Below are 23,512 nucleotides of genomic sequence, written 5' to 3' on the forward strand. Positions count from 1 at the left end.
AAAAATTAAAAACAACTAATGAGCCAATCCCGAGAAAAGCTGCTAACAGGAAAATGGTAAAAGGTAATTTCCCCACAAAATCGAAAATCCGTATTTGACGACGAAAAAAAATTTTCCGAGAAAAATTACTTCAGTCACATTTTAGGGTACCTTGCACTCTATCTTTCTGCCAAAAATCAGGAAAAACTAATGAAGCGATTTTGCACAAAGTCCAAAAAACCTTATTTTTAGGTAGTTTTTGGCCCAAATTTGCCCCCAAAAATGTTTTTTCAAAAATCGGGCTCCGTCACTTTTCAGGCATTGCCATTTTGTATCATTGTGCAAAAAATTAAAAAAAACTAATGAGCCAATCCCGAGAAAAGCTTGTAACAGACGAACGGACAACGGTCAAATTAAAGGACCTCCCGGTAGGTCCAAAAACCCAAAAATGAGTATAGTAGAAAGTATTTAAAAAAAACAGTTCCTTTTTGCAAACAACATTTCTATAAGAACACGAGGCTCGATTGTTCTCGTTTTTCTCAAGAATAACATGCTTGAATGTACTCTTAGGTCCCAAATAAACGCCCCCACCGCTTGTTAATTTTTCGGAAATTTTCCAACCCCCCGGACCTTATTAGGACCCCCCGTTTATTAATTTTTAAGAATATTTTCAGCTGTCAAAGAGAAAGCCCCTTATTTTGCTCTGAATAGCCTGATTTTAGTCTATATTATACTTAACTTATTTTGGGTTTTTAGAATATTATTTCCACCCCCCCCCGAAAAGGGCCCCCCCGTTATTAAAATTTCGAACTTTTCCAACCCCCCCGACAATTAGGTCCCCCCGTTACTAAACTCTAGAAAAATTCCAGCCCCCCCCCCCCGTTTATTTGGAACCTAAGAGTACGGAATGTCATTAAAACTGTTCTTGAGAAGCTACCAATATGTAAGAGAAAAGCAACTCAAATTATAATATGTTTTTCATCATAATTTGGACTCGCGTTCTTATAAAATTGTGATTATAAAAAAGGGGTTATTATAGAAACGGTCATTGAAAAAATTAAATTTTCATTTTACATAGGTATAGGTATGCGAAAAAGTAATTTTTCATTTTATTGGAATATTTTTATTGAATAAACAAATTTTATTGATGATTAAGCCAGGGAGACTCAGGGGTATTTCCGTATTGTAGACTGGGGTTGTAGACTCTTGGTGTAGGTAATTATTTAGACAAAGTGACTGATTTGTTCATAAAGTTCAGTTTCAAAATAATCTGCAGCAGAGACGAAGTAACTTTAGATTTATTTATTTTCAACTAGATAGCGCTTTTGTGCTCTTTGAAAAGAAACCAGGAATATCATTCCACATAATTTTCACATTTAAAAAAAAATTCGAAAAGGATTGAAAATGAAGATCAAGCAGCCCTGGTTTAGCTCATCAGAAAACAATGTATTGCTTCAAAAACTTTGCTTAACTAAATGTTTTGTTGTGTTTGGAAGAAGATGAGTGATGACCCTTGTTTCCATTATGATGTGAATGTCCGCCATTATGTTTCTTGTGTCCATGGTGATGGAAACTATGGCGACGGTCTCCATGGTGATTTTTATGCCGAAAATGAGCTTTGTTGTCCTGTAGGGAAGAAAGAGAATATTATATATGAGACCCCTCCAGCGAATCCTCAATTCACGCAAGCACGCAAATTTTTTCTCGAATCTCACGCAAACCCGATTTTTCAGAAAATCGGAAAATTTTTCGGGAAAAATCGGGGAAACATTTGAAAATTGGGAAACTTGCACGAAATCAACGGACAAAGAGAAAATTTACGTATTCACGCAAAAAATAGCGCGGATTCACGCATTCACGCATATTTTTTTTCAATTTTCACCCATTCGTGCAACCGAAGCCCATTCACGCATTCCCGCAAACCGCTGGGGAATGGGACATATATGGAATTGACTGTTTATTGCATTGGAAGCTTATCTCTAGTTTAGACGGCCCACTTTTTACCCTTCTATATACTAAAAGTCTAATTTTCTATGAGCCGTGGGGAAGCCATTATGGATTTTTGAGATGGGGGTTCGAGAATTACGTGACCGATTTTTTGGTTGAATGGTTGGGTGGGTGGTTGAAAACGAAAGCGAAAGTGGTCAGGGGAAGAGTGTGAAAATTAGCGATTTTTTAAGAAGTCGTTGCAGTGCAAATCTTTCGCAAATTTAAAAACCCACTTTCCCGTGAAAATAATTGACGTTTTTGGGTTTTTTGGGACCCTTGGGGCATAAGCTACCCGTTGACCGCAAAAATTCCGAAATTCGCGAATTGACTGTTGACAACATTAGGGGTAAAGGGACCCAATGACGTCACAGATTTGGGAAAAACTTCAAAATGCGATATCTCGAGTTTGAAAAGGAGTTGGGAGGTCGGTGACCCCTCATTGGATCGAGAGTTTTATGGAGAATAAGATGGGAGGGGTTTTGAGACTTGAGTGTGACTTTGAAATTTGGCTGAATTTTCAGGCGTTTTCAGTTGATGACGTCATCAAAACAGGAAAAGTGCTATATCTCGAGATTGGATAGGAGCTGGGAAGTCGTTGACCCCTCATTTGATCGGAAATTAAATGGAGAATAAGTTGGGAGGGGTAATAGTGGGTATATATAAACTTTCAAAAATAAATATATTTAAATTGAGGCTTTTTGGGTCCGATGACGTCATTAAAAACGGAAAAATATAATATCTCGAGTTTGAGAACGATTTAAGCAATGATTGACCCCTCATTGGATCGGAAATCATCAAGAGAATATTTTGGTTAAATGACAAATTGATTTCAGTGAAGTAAAAAGTTGATTACCCTTTCGATGACGTCACTTAGGGCCAAAATGACGTCACCAAACATAAAATATGCGATTTTTCAAGCTTCGATTATTGATAAGTGGTAATATTTCGTTTTTTCGGCTTACAATATACAAATCAGATCTTTTTATACTCCCCCACCATCCAAAGGGCTTTTGATGTGTTCAACAACACTCTACTCGGCGGGTGCGACGCCGGGTGACGGCTAGTCCTATTCTAATTGTGAACTAAAGTGGGCATAAAGTGGGCTGTCTAAAGTCAATGCATAGACCTTTTTTGACGTCAATGCAATGACTTCTTTCAATCTTTTCCAAGCAATGACTTTTAGCTGTCAACCTTTTGCCGAACTTCTGCCTACTCTAACAATTAGAATAGACAGGGCAGAAAGTCGGCCAAGCTAACCTTCTGTAAACCAATAGTCCTAGTGTAGGGCTCAATGTTCTTTCCAATTCTCCAATTCTATGTTATTAAAGGCTATTTTCTAACTGAAATACCCGAAAAACAAGTGATACTTTTATGGACCTACCTGGTTATCAAACTAATCAAAGAACATTGAAACAATGAAACACATAAGACATAACTGGTCAAAATACAAAAAAATAAAGAAAAATGAAAGCATATCTATTGGGAGAAACTATCAACACAATTGAAAAATACTTTTGAAAAAGAAATAAAAAAAGGTAATAAACGCTTTTCTTTATAAAAACAATCCACTATCAGAAAAATGCACAGCTTAATAAATAAGGTTTACAGAAAACTCAAACCATCGCACTCTACCGTGACATTTTCTCCTTTTAGAAATAATAATAATAATAAAATAATAATTTGGGCTAAGAACATCGATCTATGCTTATAAATAGTGATTCTTATAGATAAAGATTCGGTTTCAGCCAAAAAAATAATAAGTGTTTTTAGAAAACTCAAACCATTGCGCTCTAAGGTGACATTTTCTTTGTTTAGAAAAAATATTAATGAAATAATAATTTGGCTAAGAACATTGATCTATGCTTATAAATAGTGATTCTTATAGATAAAGATTCGTTTTTCAGCCAAAAAAATAATACGTGTTTTTAGAAAACTCAATCCCTCCACCGTGACATTTCCATCTTAAAAAAAAAACTAATGAAAATAATAATAATAATATGGCTAAAAACATTGATCTATGCTTATTAACCCTTTCAGTCCCACGCGACCGCACTGCGGTCCCTTTGGACCCGTCGTTTTTTCCCAGAGGACTGCATAGCGGTCCCTGATTTATTTTTTAAATTGTGATGTTTTGGCGGGAAATAAAGAGATGTCTTTAAACAGCTTTCAAAGAAGATAAGATAGCGCGTCGTGTGCAAAAGACCGCGTGAAAAAAGCTTGTTCGAGTAAGAAGTTTTGTTTACAAAAGTATTTACAAAAATTTTTGCAAGCAAAATCTGTAAGGCCAAAAATGGGATTTTTTACAACTTCTATCAATCATTATGATTTTTCTATGAGGGCTAATCAAACAATTCTTTTTTCAGTTAGTAGATACTGTTGTGCTAAACAATTATCAGAAGAATGAATGGGTTTAAATCATTTTTTCATAAAAAAAATTACCATTGAATGGCAAAAAATTGCGTTTTTCAAAAAAAAATTTGCCTTTCTCTGGTCATGTGACACGCTGATGACGTCATTTTGAAATTTTTTTTCTATCAAAATGATCCTCATACTATAAGTGAAAAAGGGTGAAAATATGAGAGGACTAGGTTTAGTGATTCCAGAGATATTGAAGCATGAGTAAATGCATTCAAAAACTCATTTTACGGCTCTGGGAAAGTAGCTGTGAAAACTCTGGGACTGAAAGGGTTAATAGTGATTCTTATAGATAAACATGCGTTTTTTGAGCCAACAAAATTTTTTTGCAAAAATCTGCTTGAGCCATCTTTTACCTATGATGGTACCCTACTTTCATGCAAAAAATCAGAAAAAATTAATGATCCAATTTTCCACAAAGTCCAAAAAACCCGTTTTTTAGCCGTTTTTTGGCCCAAATTTACCCCCAAAATTTTTTTTTCGAAAATCGGGCTCCGTCACATTTTGGCCAACACCATTTTGCACCTTTGTACCAAAAATCAAAAGATTCCTATGATTCAATCCTGAGAAAAGTTGGTAACAGACGAACGGACGAACGGACGGACGAACGAACGAAACAAGGTTAATTTATAGGACCTCCACCCCACCGGGGTAGGTCCAAAAAGCCATATAGAAGCCCCTTCAACAATCAAATCGATCTGATTGGTTGAATCTCAAAATTATGATGTAATTGAGCTAAAAAAACCAATCAGAGCTCGGAAAAAGCGTTTGATTGATAAGGGGACTTTTGGATTGTTATAGGTATGTACGGTAAAAATCGGAACGCGATGTTCAAAATCCGGCTTTTTTCGAGTGCTTCAGTTAGAAAAAGCGCGATCTTGGTTTACGCATATCAAGTATAGGGAGTAAAGTGTAGATAGAGCTAAGGACCAAAACAACAAAGTTGCATAATCAGTAGTAATTATGAGCCAACAAAATGAGTGATAATTATGAGCCATGTATTAAAACTCTTTCTCGTTTTCAAGTAACTTAGAACAGAAAATCACCTTTGAAAAATTTCTGTAGTCTTGTAATTTTTGAAAAGCATTTCCTTTGTCTTTTTTCCAACCACTCTCCTCCTTTGCTTGTTTTTTCACTTTCTTCGTTTTCCCCGCATCGTAATCCTCGTCCCAGTCGTCTTGTTTGCGCTCTCCTTCGTGTTGGTTTTTCAAGGAGTACAAATCAGAATGATCTTGCTCTCCATCCCATGAGCTCACTGTAACATGAGAACGAAAGAGATTAGTAGACCTTATTGAGCCATCACGGTTACCGTTAGTTGGTTGGGGCCTGTGGCTGGATTCGTTATTTTCTATCTTTACTTGTGATTTGTGAATCGAGAGTGCGTGACTCTTATAAATATTTTGCTTGCAATACACGTATTTCCTATTAGCAGATTCATATAAAAAAGTCACGAAAAAACGTCGAGTAAAGCTCTAACATGCAAAGATTACCTCATACTCTGGACATTCTGAAAAAAAATGCTTTTGTGTGCAATTTTCAGTCAATCAGATCTTTACTCGAGGTTTTTTCGCGACTTTTTTACATGAATCTGCTAATAGGAAATTCGTGTATTTCTTCACATATACACTACTACCATCTAGACGTTCGAAAACCAGTCATTAATTACAGTAATGATTTAATCTATACAGGCTGCGCAACCTAACGACTTGTAGCTTCAGGTGGGGCACAAGTAAGTGGGCGAAGCTTAACAAAGAAAATAAATAAGGACAACCAGAGACTGATTGCTGGTCCTGGATTGCTACAGTCCATTGGTATAGCAAGGATGCGATTCGGTCAGAACTAGGATATTGAGACGAGTAATGAAGCTAATCAAAAAAACGATAAAATTAAAATTACAGTTGACGCTTCAATCATCAGGGAGAGAAATTAGATTTTCATCGAAAAAGGGGAGCGCTATTTACGAGATTTTATTGTTGACGGCGTTTTTCAATATTACCGAGTTTATGTGTCTGAGGATATCGAGGGCGACGGTAAGTAAAATGATACAAACAAAGTCGAAAGTTGATGTACGGCTCTATATCGCCTTTGCTCACCTAAACAGACGACGGTATTTTGGAGTTTTTACCGTCGTCGAGCAAAGTGGACGGTGATTTTGGAGACATGTCAACTTTGCTTTATACCGTCCCCTTCGATTTATCTCGAATACATAAACTCGCTATTATCGAATGATGGAGCGTATCAAAGTAGAACATCGAAATAGAGAGCGCTAACTGTATGATAATTGTGTTCCCAAAATGAAACTGGAAACGGCTTACCTTTAGAGTTGTTGGTGATGAGTTGATCGATGGTTTTTGATTTGATGGAACCATCCCACGTGTTGACATTCTTCTTTTCTTCATCCCAAGTGTGGACCGGTACTGCTAGATGAAGAGTTTGTAAAAGTATTCCTTAAAGGCCAGTCTCCACTTTCGCGCGAAACTTTTTTATGACGTAATCTTTTCTTTAGGCAAAAAAGGTTCGCGTGAAAGTGGATACCATCCTTACGGGAACTAATTTTCGCGAGAACTCATTTTCGCGGGAACTAAACTCGCGTTTTTGGGTGTCTACCGCGAAAATTAGTCCCGCGAAATTTTTACTAAAAATTCCAAAAAACCCCTAGGAATATGAAACAATTCCGGCAAAAGAACGGGTATCAACCGCAAGAATTAGTTCCGCAAAATGCACCAATTTAGTTAGCGAGCACCTCACTAAAACCGGGATTTTTTATCTCGTTTCTTAGTGAGTTCTACTTTGACGATTTTCGAAAAATAGAAGCCTTTCAAGTGCTTTGACGCAAATTCGATTATTTTGCTACTGCAGGAGCTTCGAAAGTTAAAAGTGACGTCAAAAAATCGAATGTTTAGAGCCCGAAATCCCGGGCTCAAAACATTCGAAAAAGTTGCAAAGTGGAATAGACGTTAATTGCGTAAAAAAAACGCGGGTGACGTCTAGTATAGGCGGCAATCTAGTACCCTCACACCACGAAAATAAGTTCACTTAAGGTAATATCTGAGAATGTTCTTCAACAAGGCTCAAGACCAATTTAAATAAAAGAGAGATCCCAAATTGATACAATGAGGGGTGAAAAGTCGTGAGCAGAAATTCAAAAAGTCTTGCCCATACTAACTTTTGGCCTTTTTTCACTCGATAATCATTATGTCAACATTAAAAAAAAGTGAAATCAACTTTCTACAAAATGGGTCAATCAAAAATTCTTAAAACCTGTCAACCGCATGATTTACACAACTGTTCCCATCCAACAAAAAAAAAACCGTTTTAATTTGCAAGACATAAACTAAAACCGACCAAGCTCATCTTCTCAAAGGTTTCTGTCAAACCATAAAAAAGAGCGACATATTTCATCAAAATAAATACCTTTCTTATGATTTGGAGGTTGAACTGCTTTTTCCTTCACCGGTTTCTCTTCCTGTTCTTCCGTATAATCCGATTCATAATCCCGATTTTCCCGATTATGATGTTTCTTCTTTTTCTTCTTTTTGTGTTCGACTGTTTCTTCGATTTGATCTGCCGTCGCTACTTTCGTTTTTTGGTGCTTCTCTATGTTGTAAACCGAGTGCGGCCGTTCGCTGATAGTTTGATCCTCTTTAGTTTGGTAGTCATGGTTACTCTCTTCCTCGTTGTCAAGATGTTTCCTTTTCTTATGCTTTTTCTTCTTTTTCTTCTTTGCCGGTGACAAAATGACTTCATCGTTGTCATCGTTGACGTCATCAAGATGGCGCTTCTTTTTCTTCTTCTTTTTCTGTGACGGCATTTCTGCATCTTCGTCGTTGCTGTTGTCATGGGAACGTTTTCGATGACGAGATTGGTTGATTGTCGTCAACGATGATAAGTCACTTTCGGTGGAAACGTGACGTTTCTTGTTGCTATGTTCGTTGTCAACAGTGACGTCATGAAGGTGGTCTTGGGAGGAGACTGGGGAGGATTCTGCTGAGTCAGCATGATGTCGTTTTCGTTTCTTCTTTTTCTTCTTCGCTTTCTTCTCGTAAATCGAAATCTTTTGGGAGAAAAAAACATTAAAAATTGAACTCAAATAAGTTAACCATGAGGGCCAAGAAAAGTTAGTTCGGTTTGTACCGAAGAAAGATCATCTCACCTTATCGTTAGTGGAGACGTTCCATTCACTGGCAGACGATTGCATTGGTGTCGTGCTGGTCGCCTATGGAATGGAAATATTTCCTCGTTGAAAGAGTTTTTCATCCATAAAAAAATCACCTAAAAATGTTCTAACTGGCAGAGAGATAAGTGCGTTTATGTTTCTGTCCTTTTGCAGGAGGAGGTGTGACTGAGAAGATTTGGAACAACCCGCAATATCAAGGAGGGTTAAAGTTCTAACTTAACATCATCCTCAGTCAGTCAGGATATAGACAATTCATAAACTAACCGTCTCCGTTGCAGATAACACAGCATACATAAACTCGGTATCTTACGGAAAATGACCATCAATAATAACTTCTTAAAACCACCGAAAACACGAAAAAATTAGCATATCCACAATCAGTGCCACAATTTTGGCTATTTTACCACCTTTTGAAAATTGAAGTTCGAGCGAGAATGTCAATTTCGGGCCTTCAACTTGATTTCATCGAATATTTCAATCTGGGAGGGATTTATTGGTTTCTAGGCTAAATTTCAAGCCCTACCGGACCATTTTTGAACTTTTGGATCCTCAGGCCCTAGGAAGTCTAGTGTTAAAACTCAGAGTTGAAACTGTACCCTTCCAACCTAATTTAGAACGCTTCCAAATTGTTTGTGGTTATCAAATTTCGTGGGGAATTTCCCTTTTGTGCCAAGTATTTTGGAACTGATTGCATATGGTCAAACGTATCACATGACTAGCACAGGATATTCTCCATCAACGTGACGTCACTCTTGAGACCTTCCGAGTAACGGAACCCGGAGAATTAACGCACATATTTGAAAACCTTTGCAAGCCGATCGGACCACTAAAGGTTGATTGATAGGCGGCTATAAAAATGATTTGACGAGCAATACTGACGAATAAAAATACCTCTGATCGATCAGTAACTTCATCTTGAAGGGACTGTCTTTTGGGACTTTTCCTTGGCGATAATGACGTCACATTGGGTGATTGTTGAGATCTCGAGGAGAGGATTTCTTCTCCGTTTTGTGTTTTGTTTTGTGTCGATAAAGTTGATGAAGAGGGCTCTAAAGGGGAAAGATTTGATTGATAGTAGTATTAGAAACTCCTTGTGCGGAGCTTTTAATAAAGAATTACAGTCTAAATGGAAAATCGCAGTCTAAAGGGAGAATTACAGTCTAAAGGGAAAATTACAGTCTAAAGGGAGGATTACAGTCTAAAGAGAAAATTACAGTCTAAAGGGAGGATTACAGTCTAAAGGGAGAATTGCAGTCTAAAGAGAAAATTGCAGTCTAAAGGGAAAATTACAGTCTAAAAGGAAAATCGCAGTCTAAAGCTGGAGAATTACAGTCTAAATGGAAAATCGCAGTCTAAAGGGAGAATTATCAGTCGAGTACTATTGCAAATTAGGAGAAATGCGGGTATTTCGCTTAAATAGGATGAATTATCCTAAATAAGATAAAATCGATAGCTTAGTTAGGAGAAATAGAAGAAAAAGTTGATTTTCTGAACAACTTCAGAGATCCGCGTCTTTTTAACTCTCTAAATCAATTATACTCATAAAGAAGATCATGTTAGGCCAAATGTTAGCTTCTTATCAGCGCGGAGTGAAAAAATATAAAACATTTATCCTATTTTGGATAAAATATACAAATTAGGAGAAATAATGCTTTTGTTACACGCTTTGCCGTATGAAAAATATGAGCGTGAATGAAAAGTCAGAAAAGTGTCGAAGGACGAGAAAGTGTTCATTCTCCTTGACACAAACCACACAAACGTAAATTGGGCAAATGTGTCTACTACAATAGGATAAGTTTATTTATATCTAAGTTTTTATTTCTTCAAAACATCGTTACGAGCAAAGTTTTTACTAAGAGAGTTTGATGCATAAAATCTGAAGTTTGTCAAAAGTTGAATAACTTCTGAACGCACGTTGACTGATGGATCAGACTTCACAAGCATACTATACTGGCTCCAAATTTCTTAAATTTATGCAAAGCTGACGCGGATCTCTGAATTTGTTCAGAAATCAACTTTTTCTGCTATTTCTCCTAACTATAAGCTATCGATTTTATCTTATTTAGGATAAATCATCCTATTTAAGCGAAATACACGCATTTCTCCTAGTTTGCAAATAGTACTTAGTCTAAAGGGAAATTACAGTCCTAAAGGGAGGATACAGTCTAAAGAGAAGTCTAAAGAGAATTACAGTCTAAAAGGGAAAAGTCTAAAGGGAGAAGAAAATTACAGTTAAAATACAAGAAAAGGAAAATTCAGTCTAAAAAATTAGTCTAAAGGGAAATTACAGTCTAAAGGGAAAAGAATTACAGTCTAAAAGGGAGGGAAATTACGTCTAGAAAATTACAAATTACAGTCTAAAGGGAGAATTACAGTATAAAAGGGAAAATTACAGTCTAAATTACAGAAAAAATTACAGTCTAAAAGGAGACAGTCTAAAGAAATTACAGTCTAAAAGGGAATTACAGTCTAAAGGGAAATACAGTCTAAGGGAGAATTACAGTCTAAAGAGAAGGGAAAATTACAGTCTAAAGGGATTACAGTCAGTCTAAAGGGAGAATTACAGTCCTAAAGGAGTCTGAAAATTACAGTCTAAAGGGAAAATTACAGTCTAAAGGGAAACAGTCTAAAGGCAGTCTAAAGGGAGAATACAGTCTAAAAAACAGTCTAAGGGAGAATTACATCTAAAGGTCTAAGGGAAAATTACAGTTATTACAGTCTAAAGGGAGAATTACAGTCTAAAAAAGGGAAATTACGTCTAAAAAACAGTTAAAAACAGTCTAAAGGGAGAATTACAGTCTAAAGGGAAATTACAGTCTAAAGTCTAAGGAAGGTCTAAGAATTACAGTCAGTCTCTAAGGGAGGATTACAGTCTAAAGAAAATTACAGTCAAAGGGAGAATTACAGTCTAAAGGAATTACAGAGACAGTCTAAAGGGAGAAAACACAGTCTAAAGGGAGAATTACAGTATAAAGGGAGAATTACAGTCTAAAGGGAGAATTACAGTCTAAAGGGAAAATTACAGTATAAAGGGAGAATTACAGTATAAAGGGAGAATTACAGTCTAAAGGGAGAATTACAGTCTAAAGAGAAAATTATAGTTTAAAGGAAGGATTACAGTCTAAAGGGAAAATTACAGTCTAAAGGGAGAATTACAGTCTAAAGAGAAAATTACAGTCTAAAGGGAGGATTACAGTCTAAAGAGAAAATTACAGTCTAAAGGAAGGATTACAGTCTAAAGGGAGGATTACAGTCTAAAGAGAAAATTACAGTCTAAAGGGAGGATTACAGTCTAAAGAGAAAATTACAGTCTAAAGGAAGGATTACAGTCTAAAGGGAGAATTAAAGTCTAAAGGGAGAATTAAAGTCTAAAGGGAAAATTACAGTCTAAAGGAAATATTTAATTGTATCACGTCTTAACGTGCTTTATTTGTTTTGACCGTCACATTAGAGACTAAGAAAACAAACATCTTGTAGGAGACTTTTAGAAGAAAAAATGCATTCCTTATAAAAAATGAAACCAGAATTTCTATGATTCACACTAAGTGAAAACCACTGAAACCGAAAATGCAAATTGAAATGCAATAATGTGGCTCTGCTCCGATGCTACAGAAGAATTCACTTTTTTCACAGATGCCTGTAAAAATTTGTCATCTTTTCGAGGGTGATTCTGATATCTTTTTTTTCTCGCCCTCCATTTTTACCCTTTAAAAAAAATCCAACACATTAATGGTAATGAAATTTTTCTTATTTTTGGCATTATCAAGCCTCGGTGTTGTTAAAGGAACAAATTGTGTTTCATTTCGCTTTATTATTGAAGTCTAACCAAAGGAAGGCTTCATTCGACATACTCAAAACGGGCTTCATTCGACATACTCAAAACGGGCTTCTTTTTTCATAGCGTGTTATTACCGATTATGATATGCAAATCTGCCGATAAGTGAAGGATCTTGATTTTTTTTCGCCAAGATATTCAGGCGTTTAGAATGTTCAATCGTTTAGAATTTATGATTAAGATCGGCGTAAAGGTCGACTTTGTTTTACTTTTGATGTTCAACTTCGCCTTTTTCTTTCGACCTGTTTTTAGTTCCAACAAAGCGTTTGCAGCAAATTAAGTCTGTTCATTTTGATGGTAAAATTTATCAAAATCTATTATCCGATGTTCCGATGGCGGCTGCTCACGCTGAAGCTCAAAAGAAGTGGGTCAATTTCCCATCGGAGAGGAAAGATAGTCGGCCTATGATGTGCCGTATCCCCAGTCGGGTTCAGTGGCCCTTGCGCTAGGGTTCAAGCCTCTTACTGCAAAATCTTGGCTCGGTCTGGCGAAATTCCGTAATGTAAACCTTCCAGATAATGAAAATTATACCAACGTTCAGGGTTTTAGGTTTGCGTGTCAGAAGACAATTTCTACATGGAGTGACAGATAGCAATAACTATATTTGTTCAGTTTCGAAACAACTCTTTCCCCTTTATGAAAACAGGATTAAATTCTAAGTAGTCTCTTTCTCTCTTTCATCTAAACAATTTATGCGTCATGTTCTATTTTCAAGCAATATTTCTGATAACTATTGTGTTTATTCTTATAAAAAAAACCTTCTTTGTGTAACATATAAGCACGACCTCTAGTTAAGTACTATCATTTTGCTTATTCTTATAAGAAAACCTTCTTTGCGTAGGATAAACACAATCTCTAGTTAAGTACTATCATTTTGCTTATTCTTATAAAGAAAACCTTCTTTGCGTAGGATAAACACAATCTCTAGCTAAATACTATCATTTTGCTTATTCTTATAAAGAAAACCTTCTTTGCGTAGGATAAACACAATCTCTAGCTAAATACTATCATTTTGCTTATTCTTATAAAGAAAACCTTCTTTGCGTAGGATAAACACAATCTCTAGCTAAATACTATCATTTTGCTTATTCTTATAAAGAAAACCTTCTTTGCGTAGGATAAACACAATCTCTAGCTAAATACTATCATTTTGCTTATTCTTATAAAGAAAACCTTCTTTGCGTAGGATAAACACAATCTCTAGCTAAGTACTATCATTTTCACGTCAATGCAAAGTCAACAAAAAAGTCAATATAAATAGATGCGGTCAACGATTAAGAGAGAAATGATAAAGAAGTGTATGTGTGTGAGTGTGTATGTGTAACTTGTTTTGAGCTTGGTTTTATGAAACAAGATGGGAAACATGATGGCGAGTATCAGCAACTTCCTTGGTATCAGTGGTGTCCCAACTATCGAGCAGAAATTATTGAAGTTGGAGCCAAAACCAATTGATCCTTTAAAATGTGTTCCAAAGAAATCGTTATCCGAGCAGATTACCAATAACAAACAAACTGTAGCGGAGCGTCAAGCAAAACAATTTAATTTGGGGAACACCCTAACGTTTAATAATGACCCGATCAAAGCTGCTATGTTCCTCCTTCAAAGAGAATACGGTGAATCTTCACTTTTCAAGAACGATTTACACGAGGCTGTCTTCATACCTCCAACGTTTGTTTCACAACAATATACGAAGAAATCAACCGTTGCTATTCTTGATTATCAAGTCACGAAGGATATTGAAAGACTTTTGGTCAACTTGAAAAAAGATTCACCAGGAGACTGGATGACGAAGGAATTAGAACATTTCATGCAGACACAAAATGTTGCTGATCGTATTGACAAGAACGCGTTTGACAAATGGATGGTGAACCTCAAAATCATGTATTTGGTTATTGACGAGTTCAAAACGGACCACGACAAACTACCAACAACCACATCAGACCTGGGAGACTTCGTTCAAGGGTGCATCAACGAACTTCCTTCGACATTACCAGAGCCAAAGCTTAAAGCCTTTCTACGCGAATATCTTTTCAAAAAGAATTTCAAGAAGCTGTTGAAACAGAAGATCGAGGAGAACAAGACAGAGGATTCGAATCTTCGATGGCTTTTCGGTTTGGAGATGTCAGAGCTCGGAGAGCATGTCGAACACTGGTTTTATAATCAACTCGTACCGCTAAAAAATGACATTCTTCAAGACACAGTTGTTCTTTCATCTGTCAATTTTCTGACAAATGTTCGAAACAAGATGCATAAAGAAGCAGACTTTTTTATCATCTCATGGCAAAGAAAACTCATCATTTCCGTAGAGATGAAAAGCGAACTCAAAAACGATCGAGTTTTCGAGCAGTTAGATTCGAACCATCAATTATTTGAGGAAAGACTGGGAGATCAGCTGGAGCCTGGATGGACTTTCTTTCCCGCTGTTTGTGTTAAAAACAGTTCCATTTCAGTCACCACCCAACATTACATCTCCATGAAAACCGACGTCAAACTATGGCTGGAAAGCATCCTCGAAAATTACCCAATCATTCAGACCGCTCAAAAACCAAGTCCACTCGATCAAGTCCAAAAACTTTTGAAGATTATGGTGTTTTCGATTCACCTTTTCAAAAAGGACCTCGTAGCACCCATAACCAGCTCAAACTGGGTGGAGTACATCCAAAACGCCATCGAATACGTTTCGACGAGTGACAATATCCTATTTTATTCCAATCAACAAATGGCAGCACTGAATAGCAACGATCCCCGCTACAACAAACTGTCCATTCGTGGGCCGTTTGGAGCGGGAAAAACAATTTTGCTCCAGCATAAAGCAATCCAGATAAACGAAAAACCTCAATACAAAAAGAAAGTCATGTATTTATTTGGAATTGAATATTTACGAGAAAGAAGGAACAGCATGCTTTACTATCGCATGAAGGTTGAATTGGAGGAGAAGCATGGAATATTTGTCATGGAGATCAACACTGATGTAAGTAAATTTTTCTCTCCTAACAGAATAGTAACTCTGACTCTCAGTGAAATGATATTTCAAAACTAAAGAAAATTTTAATATATAAAACTAAAATTTAACAAAGGAAAATTCTTGAGAGCTCTTTCGAAAAACTCATAAAAATCTTTGCTTTTCTTTACATAGCATCCTAAGCCTGATGATGAGGAATGGGAGGAGATGAAGGAACGTGTACATGAACAAATCCTTCACAAGATTGATCAACATGGTATCAAAGCCGTCTTCTGTGACGAGTTCGACGTTATTGGTCACGAGTTGATAAAGAAAATGATGGAGATGGTTGATTACTTGTGGATCGTTCCATCGACGAAAGATTTGTGTGCAAGCGATTTAGGACGTTGGAAAGACGAATTCACTATTCTCGATCTCTCTAAAAATTTTCGCAATTCAAGGGAGATCGTGAAATCGATTAAATCATTTGCCGAAGAGAAAAATTATCGGTACAAAGAAGGTATCGTCATGCCTCTCAAAAACTTCCCCGCAGGTTGCCCACCGATCCCCGCTGACACCTTTAGAGAAGCGATGGAAAAAGCACGAGCACTAACCAAAGGTGGAATTTTAGTCACTGGTTTTTTGAATATTGACGTTAGTGATTTGAATCAGATGAATGAAAAATGGAGGAGGTACAATAACACGTACAGTAACAATATAAACGATTTCAAAGCAAATGAGAATCCGTACAAATTTCTTCAAGAAGGAAATGTTTTGATCGTTGCACCAGAATTAACGTACGGGTTTGATTGGACAACCGTTATTGTGATGGAAATGATGGAAAGTGGAAGTGAAAGTTACCACAATTGCAACTTAATGATGCGATGCACCACTAACCTCATCGTTGTGAAAGAAAAAGCATCAAAAGAGTAATAATTTATCAGCAATTTATTTAAATGGAGACCAATTTGTTTTTGTAGTATTTCCATGTTTATTTTTCTTCAAATTTCTCGATTCATCAGAGTATTCCAGATAAAATTTCGAAATGAATAATATGTTAATTTGTCTATGATCAAAACTAATTTGTTAAAAGTCCTTCCATGAATAATCATTATGGTTGTAGAGTATTTTCTTCAAATTTCTTGGCTCATCAGAGTATTCCAGATGCAATTTCGAAGCGAATAATACGTTTATATTTCCCCTGGCAATGTTTGAGATCGGCTTACACCATTATCAGTTATGAGTTTTTTTATTTTTTAATAAAATATATATGGTTCCAGTTCATTTCAGCTATTTCAGCTATTTATGCACGTTTTTAATAAGAACGTCAAAAATTTTTGAAGCTCACGGATATTTTAAACTTTTGGCCTGTTAATATTCTTAAGATGTTCTAATTTAATCAATTTATATTTTAATTCTTTCTTAAGGAATTGTATGTTTTCGAGTCTGCAAAGCCTTGAAATGTTCTTAGTTCTTTGGCATCGAAGCCTTGTGTTCTTTTATAGTTTGCTCTTATATAAACATGTATTTAATTATTCAAAATGTGTCATTTCTTCGATTTAATTATCATCATGTATAATTTTATAAAAATCTTGTGAACTTTGTCGGAAAAATTGACGTCAAATAAAAAGAAGCTATTGAATTGTTTTTTTTTTCTCACTACAACATAGATAATGTAACGTATATTCTTTAGTTGACTGAAGATCCATTGTCACCAAAGTGGCATGAAACTGTCAGTAGCAGAATAATAAGTGTCTTTTCTTCTAATTTCATAAAAACGAATCTTCAAAAAATCCTTTATGCTTGGTTTATAAAATCCCACAATTCATTTCAGGAAATTCACAGACATTGTTTCGAAACCTCGATTTAGACAAAATCGCTTCTCCAACTTATACCCCGTTCTTGTTGTTTATCTAGTTTTATTCAAATTCCATCAAACCCCTCAAAAAATTACATTTATAAAAAAAATTTTCCTTGACAGAAAAAAAAGTTTTTGAGAATTTTTCCGGTTTCCTTTAACATCAGGACCAATTGATATCCAAACTTAGTCAATTAGAAAAAAAGGAAACATTAATGACAGTCTAGACCTTTGTAAAAAAGTCTTATACCAGAGATAAGTGATTTCGGAAGTTCTAAAAGCGTCAGAACTTTCTCCCTCTAGAACAGTAAGAGCTCTCTCCCTCTAGAACAGTAAGAGCTCTCTCCCTCAAGAACAGTAAGAGCTCTCTCCCTCTAGAACAGTAAGAGCTCTCTCCCTCAAGAACAGTAAGAGCTCTCTCCCTCTAGAACAGTAAGAGCTTTCTCCCTCTAGAACAGTAAGAGCTCTCTTCCTCAAGAACAGTAAGAGCTTTCTCCCTCCAGAACAGTAAGAGCTCTCTCCCTCCAGAAAAGTAAGAGCTCTCTCCCTCTAGAACAGTAAGAGCTCTCTCCCTCTAGAACAGTAAGAGCTCTCTCTTTCAAGAACAGTAAGAGCTCTTTCCCTCTAGAACAGTAAGAGCTCTCTCCCTCTAGAACAGTAAGAGCTTTCTCCCTCTAGAACAGTAAGAGCTCTCTTCCTCTAGAACAGTAAGAGCTCTCTCCCTCAAGAACAGTAAGAGCTTTCTCCCTCCAGAACAGTAAGAGCTCTCTCCCTCCAGAAAAGTAAGAGCTCTCTCCCTCTAGAACAGTAAAGCTCTCTCCCTCTAGAACAGTAAGAGCTCTCTCTTTCAAGAACAGTAAGAGCTCTTTCCCTCTAGAACAGTAAGAGCTCTCTCCCTCTAGAACAGTAAGAGCTTTCTCCCTCTAGAACAGTAAGAGCTTTCTCCCTCTAGAACAGTAAGAGCTCTCTTCCTCTAGAACAGTAAGAGCCCTCTCCCTCTAGAACAGTAAGAGCTTTCTCCCTCTAGAACAGTAAGAGCTTTCTCCCTCAAGAACAGTAAGAGCTCTCTTCCTCTAGAACAGTAAGAGCTCTCTCCCTCAAGAACAGTAAGAGCTTTCTCCCTCCAGAACAGTAAGAGCTCTCTCCCTCCAGAAAAGTAAGAGCTCTCTCCCTCTAGAACAGTAAGAGCTCTCTCCCTCTAGAACAGTAAGAGCTCTCTCTTTCAAGAACAGTAAGAGCTCTTTCCCTCTAGAACAGTAAGAGCTCTCTCCTTCCAGGGTGTCTACGGATTTTTTTTCGGGATTTTCAAGGTTTTCAAGGTTTTTTTGGTCATTTTTAAGTGGTTTTTCAAGGTTTTTTGGCAAAAACTTTGGCACTTTTCAAGGTTTTTTGATACTCAGTTGATATGGCTCTTTACAGGAATTTTTTATTTTTTTTTCAGAGTGGTAGGTGAAAGAAAAATAGAGGACAGCAAATAAAATTTATTCGCTTTTGGTGCCCGGGGAATTACTTCCACAGTTAAATTCCTATCTCCCTCTCGAGAACAATACCAGAAAAAGAAAAACTCCAGCTCCCTAGTCTTCCAACTGTAGAAATAAAGAATTAGAAGCAAAACCATTTGTTTACTGTGACCGAAGAGACGCAACCATGGTTTGCGCCGACGAGAGAAAATTTTAATTTTGACTCTTTCAAATGGCTAAAAAACGCCTTGTTTTTGATTTTGTTTTTTACAAAAATCAATTGCCAAAAGAGTTGTTTTAAGGAATCCTCAAAATTTTATTGATGAACGGCCATTATTCCAAGACGCCCTGAAGCGATTTGAAAATTTGGGAACATTCGATTTCTTAGGGCTCATGCAAACGGAAAATTAGTGACAAAAAACTCAGCTAATGATAAAAGAATATGTTGTATTCGTTGGGACAGAATCGCAACAGAAACAGGGAAATATGGAATTCTCTAAATGTTATAAAGGTTTAGCGCCGCAGGTGGTTTTTTACTTATTCTTACTTTTCGAATGACTGGATAGTGCTTTTCAAGGTTTTTAACGATTTTTCAAGGTTTTCAAGGTTTTTTCCTAGAAAATTGATAGTTTTCAAGGTTTTCAAGGTTGGGTGGTTCATTTTCAAGGTTTTTAAGGTTTTCAAGGTTTTCAAGGTCCCGTAGACACCCTGAGAACAGTAAGAGCTCTCCCTCTAGAACAGTAAGAGCTCTCTCCCTCTAGAACAGTAAGAACAAAACTGAATAGAACAAACCTGAAACTGTTCTGAAGACGTTATTTTCACATGTGCTCTTCTCCTGTTTACTTTTCATGTGAGAAGGTTCGCTCTCCGTCGTAGATGAAGAATGATTTTTATGGACAATAATCCTAGGATAGAGAACGTTTTTCGCAGTGGTTGGTGACCAGGGATTGTTTCTGTGGAGGAGGGAGTGTTTCTTTGTTTTGTGGGCAACCAGGGGGAGTGTTTTGTTCTCTTTGCTCTCCTTCGAGGGTGATGGGAGGGGCGGCGGAGAGTGTTTTTGACGTGGTGATGACGCCGCACTGCTTGAGTCGGTGTCTCCATATGACTCGCAAAGTTTTTGTAAGCTGTTTAACGAGGTAGGCGGTTGTTTCGATTTCTTGTCTTTTGAGCTTTTCTTGGGTGATGCTGATTGGTTGCTGGCGGTGCTGGTCTCGAGTGACGCGTTTGGTTCCGCTTCTTTTTTTGTAGGGAAGCTTGATGTTGATTGGTTCTTTGACGAAGAGCTGTTCACTGATTGGGCGAGCTCCTCGCGTTTAAAAGGAGTTGACGTCATAGAGATTTTTCTTTCATGGAACGATTTTTCTTTTGAGGGACCACTTTGATCCGATTTTCCCGATTCGGTTTTTTTGACGACGAACGGGTTTGTGAGGGTGTGGTTGCTTTTGTTTTGAAAATTAAAACTGATCTTGGCGTCGGGTTTTCGCTTCACGGGAACTCCGTAAGGTGCTGCGAGGGAGAAATGAGAATTGAAAACAAACTTACTTCAATCGGCAAAATCATACTTCATCTTCGACACCGCAAGTGATTTTAAGTGCTTTAAAGTACGGTTAAAAAGTAGAGTTTTAACATTAGACTCGTGACTTAGGATCTCAGGATCTAAAAGCTCAAAAATGTTCCAATATGGATGAGAACATAGGCACTTAATCCCTCCCAAATCAAAAAATCCACTGAAACAAAGTGAATTGCTATTCTCGCCCGAGTTTCAAATTCTGAAAAACGTTAAAATACTCAAGATTACCAATATATTTCGGCGCTGGTTGTAGCTATTAGACCCAACATCAAGCTGATTCCAAAAAAAGTTTGAGTCCAAAATTTACTGTGGCAAACAAAATAGCACCTTCATTTTAATTAAAAAAATTAATCCTTTGATACATCTTTAGTAAAAAAGTGTTTATTAACAGAAGCTTCTTGTTCATTTTTCTAAAATTTATTTGTAGACGTTTCGGCTTCTCAACAGAGAACCATCCTCAGTACAGTAAAAAATTGAAATGATATCTTCATTTTGAAATCATCTTAATAAATTAAGCCACTAAAACGAAATTTGAGCCTTTCTGGTGTTTCTTTATCTGATGATGTGACGTTCGATGGGGCGTTCGAATAACTCTTGCGTTGTCAACAATGACAAACAAACACATTACTATAAAGCCATGTTTGGTTTATATTGAGAAAAACGATGAAGAAGCCGTACCTGATGAGTCAGCATTTTTCTTGTTATTTTGGTCAATGTTCAAAGGTACATCTTGCATTGGACTTGGCTTTTGTGGGCCGATCAGAGGCATTTGTGGTCCATAGGTGAGGTTTTGTTTGTTTTGAAGTTGTTGATGATGGGAAGAAGTGTTTGAGTGAGTTGCAGAGAGCGGTCGTGGCAGGTTGTTCGACGGAGTTTTCTGTAAATTTGTGACATAAAGAATATAGTATGTGTCGGTTAAGTTAGGTTGTTTATTAATGTCAAAATGTTTAGACGAAGTTCAACTTGAATTGGACAAAAACCCTTAAATCCGAAATATTCTGAGATTTTCTATCAAAACCTTTAGAAATATGGAGCTGCATTGGTAGCGCTGAATACAAGGGAGACATTTTCGTCGGGTATTTTATTTGATTTAGATAATGCCTTCTGACGGCGAGTGGATTTCCTTTTAAAGATTTTAACGAGCTGAAAAAAAGTTCAATGGAATTTATTTTGTTCTTCGAACTGGCAGAGGGACTTTGCTAGCGTTCTACAGAATAGTATGAATAGTATGAACAGTATAAATTGAAATATTTTTATTCTCACCTTAGCCTTGACGTAGAAGAGAAGATAAGCCTGTGCGCTCAACACAACCTTCACGCTAACTTGACTCACCTAAAAAAACAGATGGAAGAATATTTCTAAGAAAGGTTCCCGAATGTCTGAATGATAGCAATATTTTGTACCTTATCGGGGAAAAAAATGTCGGTGTTTTATTTAGTCGGGGTTTTTTTTCGTCGGGGAAAAATTTCGTCACCTAGAGGCATTTTCGTCATTTCCCCCCGACCAAAATTTCAAATTCCTCACAATTCCCCGACCAAATTTGCTATTTAGTTACTTTCAGCCAACTAAATTGTCCAAATGAAATGGTCTCCTTCACTAGCCCGAAAAAAGATCTTGGAATTCGACGTTTAAAGCACTAATTTCGGTTAATAAAGCTGTGAAAAATTTAGATTTAAATTTTGGTTGGGGTTTAAATAATGGGTTAAAAGTTTTGGTCGGGGATAAAAAAATCGGGTAAAAGTTTTGGTCGGGTGATAAAATATCGGGGAAAAAATTCGTCGGGGGAAAATTTCGTCACCCCTCCAAATTTTCGTCACTTTTTTCCCCGATAAGGTAGTGTTTTTTTTACGACGGAGACAGTTAGCTTTCAATTCATCTAGATCCTGACTGACTGAGGACGACGGTAAATAAACACTTTCACCGTCCACTATTTTGCGGGTCAGAACTGTAGGTTATTCCAAATCACTTCATACAATCCACAGTCCTCAAAAGTGCAAATAAATAAACTCGCTAGTGTTTGGTTGTTAAGAAAGTAGCTATTTCTAAATGATGAGTAAATACTCTAAATTTCAGTTTAGCTGGAATAGAATTTCCAAACACATAATTCAAACCTAACAAATACCGTACCACATTTTAAGAGTACAATGTACGCTTCCCAATTTCATTTTCAAGGGGAATTGGATTTATTGAATAAGGGAGCTTATCGAATAATAGAACGTCGTTTATGAGAGCTTCTTGTTGAAGGTGGCTTTCAATATTATCGAATGAGGGAGCGTATCGAATTGTAGAGCGTCGTTTATGAGAGCTTCTTGTTGAAGGTGGCTTTCAATATTATCGAATAAGGGAGCGTATCGAATTGTAGAACGTCATTTATGAGAGCTTCTTGTTGAAGGTGGCTTTCAATATTATCGAATAAGGGAGCGTATCGAATAGTAGAACGTCGTTTATGAGAGCTTCTTGTTGAAGGTGGCTTTCAATATTATCGAATAAGGGAGCGTATCGAATTGTAGAACGTCGTTTATGAGAGCTTCTTGTTGAAGGTGGCTTTCAATATTATCGAATAAGGGAGCTTATCGAATAATAGAGCTAGTAAGCATCAAATGTATCAGATCACTGATATGCATGGACCAAACATTTACAAAGGAAACAGCCATCCAGCGCTCTGTCAACGCTTCAAAGGTTAAGACTTGAATATGAAAGGGGGTTTTCCTTTGAAAATCAATATCCTCAAGAGTGGGGGGTACGAAAGGAGGGTCCGAAATTAAATAGTAGATTTGATAGTAGATTAGATCTGTAAAAAGGCTCATACTGCGCGGAGCTCTTTTAACGGGTCATGCATGATTTTCGATAGTGACTGTTCATCAGGCTATAAAGCATGTCGTTATTTTACGCTAGCGAAAGCAAACAAATCACAGGCTAGACAGCTATGAAACCACAATACGCGAAACAGACCACAGCCTAGACAGACTCGAAACCACAATACTCGCGTCTTAGAGAAGATCCTTTAAACCTAGGAAAAGATGAGTTTCATATCCAATCGGAAAATTACTATTGGATACCAAACACAAGAGGGAAGTTGGGTTGGAAGAGGCAAAGAGTTGAAAAAAGTCATAACTAAAAAAACGGACTGGGATTGTTATGGAAATTGCCTGAGTGCAAAAATTGGAATGCGAGTTTAAAAAAGGGTTGGGATAAGAAAAGTCCGGTGGGAATATCTTTTGAAAGTTACGGTACTCATCCTCCTGTCGTGGCAGGGAAGGGAGCCGGGGGTCGTGACAAGAAACGTCG

General features: G+C 36.9%; 1 protein-coding gene across 3 annotated transcripts in view; it reads right to left on the bottom strand.

Moving 5' to 3' along the window:
- Positions 1–1,200: 1,200 nt before the first annotated feature.
- LOC136801926 (ubiquitin carboxyl-terminal hydrolase 36-like) overlaps positions 1,201–23,512 on the bottom strand; it is a 34,999-nt gene continuing 12,687 nt past the window's right edge. Inside the window, exons 10-18 of one of the 3 annotated variants that reach the window (XM_067058613.1) lie at positions 21,488–21,556; positions 20,903–21,101; positions 19,447–20,160; positions 9,452–9,609; positions 8,537–8,599; positions 7,798–8,437; positions 6,699–6,800; positions 5,430–5,638; positions 1,201–1,605 (exon numbers count right to left, since the gene is read on the bottom strand). In XM_067058613.1, coding sequence (XP_066914714.1) covers positions 1,447–1,605; positions 5,430–5,638; positions 6,699–6,800; positions 7,798–8,437; positions 8,537–8,599; positions 9,452–9,609; positions 19,447–20,160; positions 20,903–21,101; positions 21,488–21,556 — 2,313 coding nt within the window. In that variant the 3' untranslated portion in view covers positions 1,201–1,446. Of the gene's footprint in view, positions 1,606–5,429; positions 5,639–6,698; positions 6,804–7,797; positions 8,438–8,536; positions 8,600–9,451; positions 9,610–19,446; positions 20,161–20,902; positions 21,102–21,487; positions 21,557–23,512 lie in introns of all 3 variants that reach the window. The other 2 variants (XM_067058614.1, XM_067058615.1) reach the window with 2 other exon arrangements.

This window comes from Clytia hemisphaerica, unplaced genomic scaffold (assembly GCF_902728285.1).
Source record: "Clytia hemisphaerica strain Z4C2 unplaced genomic scaffold, Clytia hemisphaerica genome assembly, whole genome shotgun sequence".
NCBI lineage: Eukaryota > Metazoa > Cnidaria > Hydrozoa > Leptothecata > Clytiidae > Clytia > Clytia hemisphaerica.